General features: G+C 34.9%; 1 protein-coding gene across 2 annotated transcripts in view; it reads left to right on the forward strand.

Annotated features, from left to right (window-relative positions):
- The window catches only part of POF1B (POF1B actin binding protein), a 95,226-nt gene extending 86,670 nt beyond the window's left edge, over positions 1–8,556 (forward strand). The window contains exons 16-17 of one of the 2 annotated variants that reach the window (XM_087427539.1): positions 3,995–4,109; positions 6,615–8,556. In XM_087427539.1, coding sequence (XP_087283665.1) covers positions 3,995–4,109; positions 6,615–6,620 — 121 coding nt within the window. In that variant the 3' untranslated portion in view covers positions 6,621–8,556. Of the gene's footprint in view, positions 1–3,994; positions 4,134–6,614 lie in introns of those variants that run through there. The other variant, XM_087427538.1, reaches the window with a different exon arrangement.
- Positions 8,557–11,668: the final 3,112 nt, after the last annotated feature.

Below are 11,668 nucleotides of genomic sequence, written 5' to 3' on the forward strand. Positions count from 1 at the left end.
CCGTTGTTGCAGGAGTTCCTCTTATCCAGTTTTCAGTTCTGTCTCAGGGGTAATTTTTCCACGAGTAGTTGTAAATTGGCTGTGTCCATGGGAGGAGGTGAGTTCCGAGTCTGCCTACGCCGCCATCTTGACTCCGCCCCTCTATATGGTTAGGTTTAAATTAACCATCTTGCTATTCGTTTTCTACTTGTCCCATATTGTCTTTGTTCCCCTTTTCCTCTTTTCTTTTTTCCTTTTAGATTAATTGATCACTTTTCATTATTGCATTTCATCTATTTTATTGGCTTATTAGGTATATATTTTTTATGATTGCTATAAGGCTTACAATGTTCTTCTTTATCTTATCACAGTATACCTCATCACATGTAGCATACAAACTTTATTATAGTATACTTCCATTTCCCCTTCATGATCTTTTTGCTAGTTTTGTCATATATATTTATTTTTACATATATTATAAACCCCAAAATACAGTATTATTTTTGTTTTTAACAGTCAATTATTTTTTAAAGAAATATTAACAATAAGAAAAACATACTACCTAGCAATAGTAATCAAAACAGCATGGTACTAGTACAAAAACAGACACACAGATCAATGGAACAGAATTGAAAGCCCAGAAATAAAACCACACATATACGGACAGCTAATTTTCGACAAAGGTGCTAAGAACATGCAATGGAGAAAGGAAAGTCTCTTCAATAAATGGTGTTGGGAAAACTGGACAGCCACATGCAAAAGAATGAAAGTGGACCATGTGCTATCGCCATTCACAAAAATTAACTCAAAATGGATCAAAGACCTGAAGGTGAGACCTGAAACTATAAAACTCATAGAAGAAAATATAGGCAACACACTATTTGACATTGGTTTTAAAGGAATCTTTTCGGATGACATGCCTACCCAGACTAGGGAAACTAAAGAAAAAATAAACAAGTGGGACTTTATCAGATTAAAGAGCTTTTATAAGACAAATGAAACCAGAATCAAAATGAACAGACAACCAACCAGCTGGGAGAGAATATTTGCAAAACATATATCTGACAAGGGGTTGATCTCCGTAATATATAAAGAACTCACACAATTGAACAACAAAAAAACAAACAACCCGATCAAAAAATGGGCAGAGGAAATGAACAGACACTTCTCCAAGGAAGATATACAGATGGCCAATAGGCACATGAAAAGATGCTCAACATCACTAATCATCAGGGAAATGCAAATCCAAACAACACTAAGATACCACCTCACGCCTGTTAGAATGGCTATAATCACCAAGACAAAAAACAACAAATGTTGGAGAGGATGTGGAGAAACAGGAACCCTCATACACAGCTGGTGGGAATGCAAATTGGTGCAGCCTCTATGGAAAACAGTATGGAGATTCCTCAAAGAATTAAAAATAGAGATGCCCTATGATCCAGCCATCCCACTACTGGGAATCTATCCAATGCACCTGAAATCAACAATCCAAAGAGGCTTATGCACCCCTATGTTCATTGCAGCATTATTCACCATAGCCAAGAAGTGGAAGCAACCTAAGTGTCCCTCGACTGACGATTGGATTAAGAAAATGTGGTATATATATACAATGGAATACTACTCAGCCATAAAAAAAGACAAAATCGTCCCATTAGCAACAATGTGGATGGGCCTGGAGTGTATTATGTTAAGTGAAATAAGCCAGAAAGAGAAAGACAAACACTGTATGATCTCACTCATATGTGGAATATAAACCAACACATGGACAGAGAAAACTGGACTGTGGTTACCAGTGGCAGTGGGGGTGGGGGGTGGGCACAAGGGGTGAAGGGAGTCATATATATGGTGATGGACAAACAAAATGTACAACCCAAAATTTCACAATGTTAGAAACCATTAAAACATCAATAAAAAAAAATAAGAAAAACAATGTTTTAAATTTACCCACATATTTATCATTTCTGGTACTATTTATTCTTTTACTTAGATCCAAATTTCCATCTAATCTCATTTTCCCTCTGCCTGAAGGACTTGAATATTTCTTATCATGCTGGTCTGCTGTTGAAGACTTCTCTTGGCTTTTTATGTCTGAAAAAAATCTTTATTTTGCCTTCATTATTCAAGCTATTTTTGCTGTGTATAGAATAGTAAGTTGATAGTTTTTTTTTCTTTCAGTACTTTAAAGATGTCATTCTACTATCTTCTGACTTTCATCGTGTCTGATAAGAAGGTTGCTGTTAATCTTATGATTTTTCCTCCTTGAAAAGGAGGCTCAGGCTGTTTGTAAGATTCTTTAGCACTGGTTTTCAGCAATTTGATAATGATGTGCTTCTCTGTGTTTTTCTTCATTTTTCTTTTTCTTGAGGTTCACTGAGCTTCCTGGATCTCTGTGTTTATAGTTTTCATCAAATTTGGAAAGAGTTTAGTCATTATTTCTTCAATTGTTTTTTGTCTCCTGTCAATCATGTAGGAATTCAATTACACATACATGAGGGCACCTGATATTTTCCATCGCTAACTCATACTCTGTACATTTTTTTCAGTCTCTTTTTTCTGTTGTGCTTTATTTTGGATAATTTCTCTTGATGTCTTCAAATTTAATAGTATTTTCTTCAGAAGTGCCTAATCTGTTGTTAATTCCATACAATGTACTTTTCATCTTTAGAAGTCCAATGTAGGGGCCGGCCTGGTGGCGTAGTAGTTAAGTTCATGCGCTCTGCTTCAGCGGCCTAGGGTTTGCAGGTTCGGACTCCAGGTGCAGACCTACGCATCACTTATCAAGCCACGCTGTGGCAGGAGTCCTACGTATAAGGTAGAGGAAGATGGGCACAGATGTTAGCCCAGGGCCAATCTTCCTCAGCACAAGGAGGAGGATTGGAAACAGATGGTAGCTCAGGGCTAATCTTCCTCCCAAAAAAAGAAAAAAAGAAGTCCAATGTAGATCCTTATATCCTTGATTGGTCTCATCATGTCCATGCTTTCCTCTAACTTCTTGAGTATACATTTTATATAATTTTTATATTTCTAATAGATGCATCTTTGCTTACTTATTTCTTTTATCTGTCACTTCTTGGTCTGTTTCTACTAATTTATCTTTCTTTTCATTATTAGTCATATCTTCTTGCTTCACTGCATGCCTACTAATTTTTTATTGAATGTCATATATTGTGATTTTACATATTTGAGTTCTGGATTTTTTGGCTATTACTCTTAAGTACTTTGGGGTTTTGTTCTGAGGTGAAGTTGAGTTACTTGGAAACAGATTAATACTTTCAAGTCTTTCTTTTAAACTCTGTTAGAACAACTGCAGTATAAGACTAATGTCATCCCACTACTAAGGCAACACTCTTCTGTAGTCTCTGCCTGATGGCTCCTGTATTAGGCAGTCTTTCCACTCTGGTCAGTGGAACACAAACTATTCCCTTCACTATGTGAGCTCCAGGGATTTCCAGATTGCTCCTTACCAGTGCTTCTTTCTCCAGCCTTGGTAGCTTTTTCACATGCTTACACTGATCAGCACTCACCCAAAGACTTATGGGGAACTCTCAACTGGTCTCCTGACCTCTCTCCATCTATGTAGCTCTCTTCTGTCTGGTATTCTGCCCCACAAATTCTGGCTGCCTCGGCTTACCCTTACTCGAAATTCTGTTATCTCAACTTGGTGAGACTGCTGGGATCTGTTTTGGCTTTCCTTTCCCTATGCTTTGACCAAGAAAATCTCCAGGCAGTGAGCTAGGTACTTGTAGGGGTCATGTCATTTGCTTCTCTTCTCTGGGATCACTGTCTTGTGCTGCCAGTGCTCCATCATTGCCAGAGCAGAAGTACCTCCCTCTTACTCTCTTGAAAGTAATAGTAAATCTTTGTACATTGAGAGGAGGTTTTCCTTTTAGAAAGAGTTAAAAGTCATTCAGAGCCAAATTAACTTAGTAAGGAGAATCAAACTAAGAGTGACTCAAAAAGAATGAAAGTTATTTTCTTGTACACATTGTAAACTAACTTTTTTTCTGTATAGGTACAGGACACAATATCCAATCTTAGGCCTCCTGTATGATGACTATGAATATATACCACCAGGTAGTGACACACAGACTATTGTGATTGAGAAAACAGAAGACAAATGGACTTCTGTAAGTTCACTTGGGCATTTCTAGTCCTTAGGATTAGAAATTTATATATATTCTATATATAACAGACTTCAAAAATTGTGGTAAAATATCAAAATGAACTAAAATCTTATAGAGTTTATTCTTTTCTTTTAAGACTTTTCCATGTTTCCCTTACTGATATATAGTAGGAATTATTAAGAAACTTTGGAATGATTCATACATAGGGTAATATAATTGATTATCTAAACTATAACAAATTAGGTATGATTTTTACTCTAAAGAGGAAGATGATTAACATTGGCAATATACTAATTTTATTTTCTTGCATATCTTAGGAATTATTGAACTGATTCCATTTAAATTTTTAAAAAAACTCATTTTTTCTAAAGCAGGTAGAAAATGTTATAGACAATTTGAAGGGGAATGGAGGATGAAGAACAGGCATATTTTAATAGAATTTGTCTTGCAACCTTGAATGTAGTATTTATTCCTGTAGATTATAAATTTTTAAGACATTGAAAGAGAGGAGGTGTGTCTGTCTTTCTCACTAGATTGTAAGATCCTCCAGCTTTAAATCCCACAGTTATAATGAGGCTGATGAAGAGTACTTTAAAGATCATGTTTCTTTCTTTCTTCTACAATACCCTCCAAGATAACCAGGTGACATGAACCTTAGCATCTTTCTAAGTAGCCCAATACATTGCTAAGGGGGCTGGTCACTAAAACCCTCTTCTTACAAAGGACCAAAAGCTACTTTCCTAAAACTTTTACTTATTGACCTACTAACTTTTAAAGTAGTGAATGTTAACACAGGGAATATATATTTCCCTAGCACAGTGGTTCTCTACCCAGGGCAATTTTGCCCCCTAAGGGACATTTAGCAATGTCTGGAGATACTTTTGGTTTTCACAACTGGGGGATGGGTACTATTGGTATCTGGTGGGTAAAGGCCAGAGATGATGCTAAACATCTTACAATGTGCAGGAGAGTTCCCCACAACAAAGAATTATCCAGCACAAAATATTAATAGTGTCCAGGTCGAGAAACCCTCCTAACACAACAGAATGGCCTTCAAGTTTTTTCTTCCTAATTATATACTCCTACACTACCGCTAAGAAATTCTAACAGTAAGCCATTGATAGTGATGTGAATGTATGATATCCTTCTGGTGCAATGGACAGAAAAAAGGTTGAGAATCTCAGTTCTAAAACCACACAGAATCCGACTTCAACACTGTGAAAATGACAGCCTTTGTTTTATGTTAAAAACTGCTTAGGTACTAAAAGCAGGTAAAACTAATCTACTATTATTAAAGTCAGGAAGTGGTTATTCTTGAGGGTAGGTACTGATTGGAAGGGAGCATAAGGAGGACTACTGGGGTACTAATACTCTAATGTTTCTTGATCTGCGTGATGTTGGTTGCATGTGCGTGTTGAGTTTGGGAAAATTCATTTAGCTGTATACTTATATGTGCACTTTTTCTACGTTCAGTAAAAGTCTTAAAATGCTTAAGTATACTGTGATGAGCAATAGATAAATATAGAAATGTCAATTATTCTGCAGAACTTTTGAAGAACTTTTAAAATTGCACATGTATAGTTAATAAAATACTGCAGATGTATAGTTAAAAAATTAATCACCTGTTAAATAACTCATTTTAAAAATTATCTGTTGGTTTAACAAGCTCAAACATTTGAGTAAACAAAAAAATTCAGAAAGTTTTTAGTTCTGAAGCCCTTCTCTAACTACAATCAAGCCATCAATCTTACATATATGGTCTCTATCATTAGTGAAAGCAACCAACATTTAATAACCCCAAAAGAAAAATAATTTGCGCTTTGACATATGTTGTGTTTCTTAGGTCATTAATTAGTTGAGAATTACTTACTACTAATTATTAACTGATAGAAGGTTCTTGAGGGCTGAAGAACCAAATGAGCAGCAAGGGAAAGTCAGCATGGGATTTAAAATTTGTCACTCAGAGATTATTTGATGCTCAAATTTAAGACTGAGAAGCAACTGCTGCTACTAAGCCCATGAGCCCCAGAGGTGGCATCAATGTGAGGACCTGCCAACTACAAGGTCTACAGAATAGTAGTCATTACTTCTCTCTCAATTAAAAATGTGCAGCAACAAACATCAAACTTGGTATCTGAAGGGACTAGATAGTGATAGCAAATTAAAAATATATTTAAGTAAGTTCACAGATGATAGAGCTATGTTAATAAATATTTAGAGATGATTGGACATATTTAACCTCTAAATGTGACACCAAGGAGGAAATCTACTCAATCCTCCCTCCCTCCTGCTAAAAATCATTTGAAACATATACCTTGACTAAAGTCAGATAAAGCATTGTTTCACTGAATATACATATAAAAGAGTACCACAAAAGTGCAGTACATTTCCTTTGGTTTTATATATATATCAATTTAAATAATTTTTCAAAACTGTGTGCATACAATAACAATGTCTTAAATTAATTATGAGCCAATTGTAAACTAACTTTTTTTTTTTCTTTTCTAGCCATGAATGAATCTCCAACTCAAAGGAGTTTTTTTTGTGTCTGCATTAGTACTTTGTTATTTTTCCAAAACTAAAGGCCAATCAAAATTTTGAACCATGCTACTACCCAGCGAATCTAATGGAATGAGTTAGTTCTGCAGATGAGTTTCTCCAGCAATTTATGAGGCCTGAATCCTTTCCATCACATTTTTGTATTCAATATAGCAAAATATCACTTGTTTAAAATTCAATTGCAGACACTGTAGGACATAATCCACTATTTTTTAATAGTGGATTCCTAGACACTGAATTAATTTGTTGGGGTAGAGATTTTACAAGTTATTAAATTAGAAGATTTTCTCTTATATTAGATGTGCAATTCAGCTACTGTTTTTAATAAAAAAAGAGGCAAGACTATTGAATTAACAAAACAGTTTAGTGCATGGTATATACAGAATATATTTGCTTTTTACACATTAAACCTTGTGTCTAAAAGAGATGCTTTATTACATGCTATTTATAACTCTTGGAGACATAACTAAATCAAAGGTGATGGTTAATTTCATTTAGAAGGGAAGTGGGATAATATGTTTTTAAATAACTAAATCCACTAAATTGCACATTATGTTATCATGGTTCTAAGTAAGTATCAGTGGCTTGGCAAATCTGTTCTTTCAAAGCATATCATCCCCAAATGAGCCCATCCACTTCCTTAAAAACACGTAACACGATATTGTAGTAGTGGGTAAAAGGAAGGAGGGCTTTTTTATAGCAGTATACAAAACGTAACACTGAAATATTGCATAAAGGCTTAGGAAATATAAACAGCAAGAACAAATACTTGATATCTATATCCTACTTGGGAGAAAAAATTTTATAGTAGAGTATTTGATTTACTTAGAAATTTGTTGATTAATTGGGTTCCAATGACCTTACAAAGTGAACAAAAGTATTTTCTAAATACATTAGTAGATAAGAAGGAAATTTCTTAATTTCAACCCCTCTGGTTAGTTAAGAATTAAGTAAAAATCAAAATGTTTGAATTTGACATAGTGTAGATTAAGGCAACAAATATATTTGGGTGACATGTGAATGAGGTTTCACACTGAAATATCTCTGCAAATATCTATATAGAATTATGTCACACTTTTATAGTTATTCATTATACTAAGAAACTGTTAAGATAGGAATAGATGAGGCACTACACTAAATCAAACCATAAATGAGGAGGAGAATGCTTTTAATACTCTTATATAAATATTCAAATAGGTCTTGATATGAAGCTAAAAGCCTCATTTTATTATCTTAATACTTTGACTAAAATGTTAACCTCTGTTATGTGGATTATACAATTTCAATTGTATCAATATTTTGTGATAGAAAATGTTGATATTCTTCATGAGCTATATAGTCCTTATATTTTTTGCCCTTGGTCTAGGAACAACAGGGCAGTCTCTTCTCCACTAACTACTCCTGTATGTAACTGTAACAAAACTATGCCATGTTATTTACCTATTACATATGATATAAATGGAAGCTTTTAGTAGCCTGATAGAAAACTGCCACCATATTTGTTTGAAAATTAGAACAAGTGTGATTTTCCCCAAATACTCTTAAATAAAAATAACAGTGTCCAAAATTGGGGGCAGTTAAGAAGTCAGCACTTCATTGGCTCACTTGATCCATGCATACTGAGTGAATGGGGGTCATAACAAAGTGCTTATTACACTTAAAAAATTTAAATGTGTGTATTTCTTTTCCAATTTGTGACTAAGATAAATAGAAATAGTAGTGATTTTTTTCCTCTCACGTTTCACACAGCTTATCTCTGAAAATTGCAAAAATGTTGTCAGATGAGGAATGCCTTTTTATCTAATTTCTATTCCAGTATGTTTCACTTTAGATGTTGAATAAAATAGAGACTGTGCAATGACATGCAAAGTAATTTGTTTTAAGTGTCAAAAATATGTGAAGTATCTCTATGGTCTTTGTGGAAGTCCTAGTAGGAAACATGCAGGATGGTTTTTTAGCTTAGCTGTATATTTTTGTCAGGAAGATATTAACAGGTGAATGTTTATGTTAGAGTTAACAAGTACTAATTAAAAAAAAAAAAAGTCCTGATGTGGACTACTAGAGACAACACTTTAACATAGCTGGACCTCAGGTTATTGCAGGTTTCTGGTTTAAATGAGAATTTCTTTGCTTACAAACCTGGTCTTCTAAGTTCCATTACTAACTTGTTTCAAACCTGATTACATAAAGCGTTCTTCCCATCCTTGTAATGGTGCTTCAACTCTAATACTTTTTCTTAACACAAACAGTACAAAAGGAAAAAAATAAAGCTTAAAAAATTGCATCTCACCTCCCAATTTAGATCACCTTAACAAAAAGCCATTCTCACTTCTTTCTCATTATTGTAATCTACAAAGATGACATGTAGACATAATTCTTTTGAAAGTAAATAATCATCTGTGAAAAGACTTCCCTACAAGGTACCTCTCCCTCACCACACAACATTACTAAATTTATTGGATTTCCATAGTACTTTTTGTCCAATAAAAAAATACAATGCATTTCATGCTCATCCTAGGATAAAACAGTAAATATAATTTAAAAAAATAAAGAATGTAATAAACAGTTACATCTGTCTTAATAAAGCCTTTACTATTTAGTGACAAAATAAGACATACCTCTTTTGAGTCTACAAAGGAACACTGGAATTATTATATGACTTAATTACATAATAGCCAGGCAGTAGTGGTAATCTTCTTGGATTGGTCTCTTGTAGATGAGATGCTGTTCAGTCCAGGGTCTTTATATTTGATTTCAGATCCCATTACATTAAAATAATTTTTTGTTATTAAAGTTTATGTTCCAGAGATCCTTTATATTAAGGGATAGCCTTTGCAATATAATGCTTTGATTCAATAGCTGGTTTGCTAACACAATCAATGTCGAACACTCCTAGCTCATGTGAGCCAAGATATAACAAATCAGACCAATTTCTTAAAATGGGAGAATACATAGGCTTTTTGAGGTACTTCCCTTAAGGGGTCTGATGAGCCAGCCATGTTATGATGGGTAGGTGGTGCCAGGATCTAGGATGACAGGGTTTTGGAGTCAGATGGGACTGAGACTTACATTATAGGTTAAATGGGATAGTTTCAATACTGCCAATTGGTCCACATTTAAAAATGAAGCAGAGTTCCCTTTGGAATAGTTACTTGGGTAATGCTCAAAGAGAAAGGCATAGTAACTCAAACAAGGCAGTTGAAAACATTTTTAGTTTGGGATATCTGGTGCTAGAGCCTTGACCCTACAAATTACACAATTTCTTCTGTGGGGCATCTACATTGCCAATAACAGGAGCCAGTTCTTATCTAGGATTCAAGGTTCTAAGAGACCTTTCTTAACCAACTATCAAATTTACAAGCTAATTCTTTTGGAAGGACAGGGTGGAGCTGAACAAAGTTGGGAAGATTCTCCTATCCAATGATATTCTACCGTTCCAATCTAGTTCTGCATTGTCTCTAATTGAAGCCTTATTAGTCCTAAAAACCTTATTGGATAGAATTCCAAGTGTAGCCAGTTTTTTCTTGATTCTCACAAGGAGAAATAAAAAGATGTAAACAAAAGGATTGTTTTGTTCCTCTGCCTTCATGGGAGGCAAGTCACTTTTTTCCTGGAAGGAGGCATATTAATATTAAGAATTGTGCTGTATCTTCCTTCAAAAATTTTTAAAAAGATAACTGGGATTTACTTCAAATTAAACCAGTGGGAGAAGGGGGCTTCAAAATAAACCAACCAATGGTAGGCGGGTGAAGGGATGAGCGAAGAATAATATAAATGAAACAAAATTAGCCATGAAGTGATGATTGTTGAAGCTGGGTTATGGCTATATAGGGGTTCACTATATTCTTCTATTTCTGCATATGGTTGAAAATTTTCTGCAATAAAAGTTATATATTTATCATACATATCTTTAAGGGCTCAAGGTTCAAACTTGTGGCTGTCCTGTATTAGACATGAGTTGAATTTGAGAACCCTACCTGAGTAAGAATTCCAAATACTTCCCTCTCCATCATGGTACAGGCCATTTAGAAGCGGCAATCACACAAATCCATCTCCACATAATGGCCCTGAACTGTTCTGAAAAAATGCTTTTATAGTAATTCCCAAATTATTTCTCCTTCTTGTGAAGGTACTTTGACCTCCATTTTTATATGAAATATGTTTTGTTATATAAGGCAGGCCTGTGCCGGTAAAATCCGTATGTTTTAAGACAATCTTTTGTTTATAACATGGACTGAATTCTTATCTTGGCTGAGATTTTCTAGACCCAATTTATAAGTGAAAGAAATAAAATTCATCTACTTTTCTCCAGATCCACTGTAACCATGAACAACTGGAATAACCTCTTCACATGGCTCCCTACTTCCCTTGGCTCCCCTACAATACATTCCCCACACAGCCTCCAGAGTGATCTTCAAAATGTAAATTGTATCACATTACTCCCTTCCTTAAAACACTCTGATGGCTTCCCATTTCAAATTCTCACAGGTCTCATCTCTTATCCGTCCCCACTCACCGAGGTCTAGCCAAAGCTTGTTCTATCTCAGGTTATTTGCATTTGCATGTTTTTCTGCCATGAATGTTCTTCCATAAGATCTTCATACGACTGGTTCCTTCTTGCCACTCATGTCTCAGCTCAAATGCCATGTCCTCAGTACAGATTGCCTCTATCCACTAACCCATAGCTACCTGTTTAAGCAAAGTTGCCAAAGTGTACCAGAATTACACTGGGGGCTTTGGTCTAACACCTTATACTCCCATGATCACAACGTATGGGAGCTTGCTAAAAATGCAGAATTGTAGGCTCCATCCCACACCTACTGAATCAGTATATGTATTTTAACAAGATCCCTAGGTGAACTCCATACACATTAAAGCTTAAAAAGCATTGGTCTAACATGTAATGGTTAATAGATTTCTTCTTTTTCTGTTACTGATCATTAAAGAATAATTAACCCAATTGACAAAGAGTCTTAAGCAATAGTGCTATATATCTAGGTACG

Source organism: Ceratotherium simum, chromosome X (genome assembly GCF_057802395.1).
Source record: "Ceratotherium simum simum isolate JZ-2026a chromosome X, ASM5780239v1, whole genome shotgun sequence".
NCBI classification, from domain to species: Eukaryota; Metazoa; Chordata; class Mammalia; order Perissodactyla; family Rhinocerotidae; genus Ceratotherium; species Ceratotherium simum.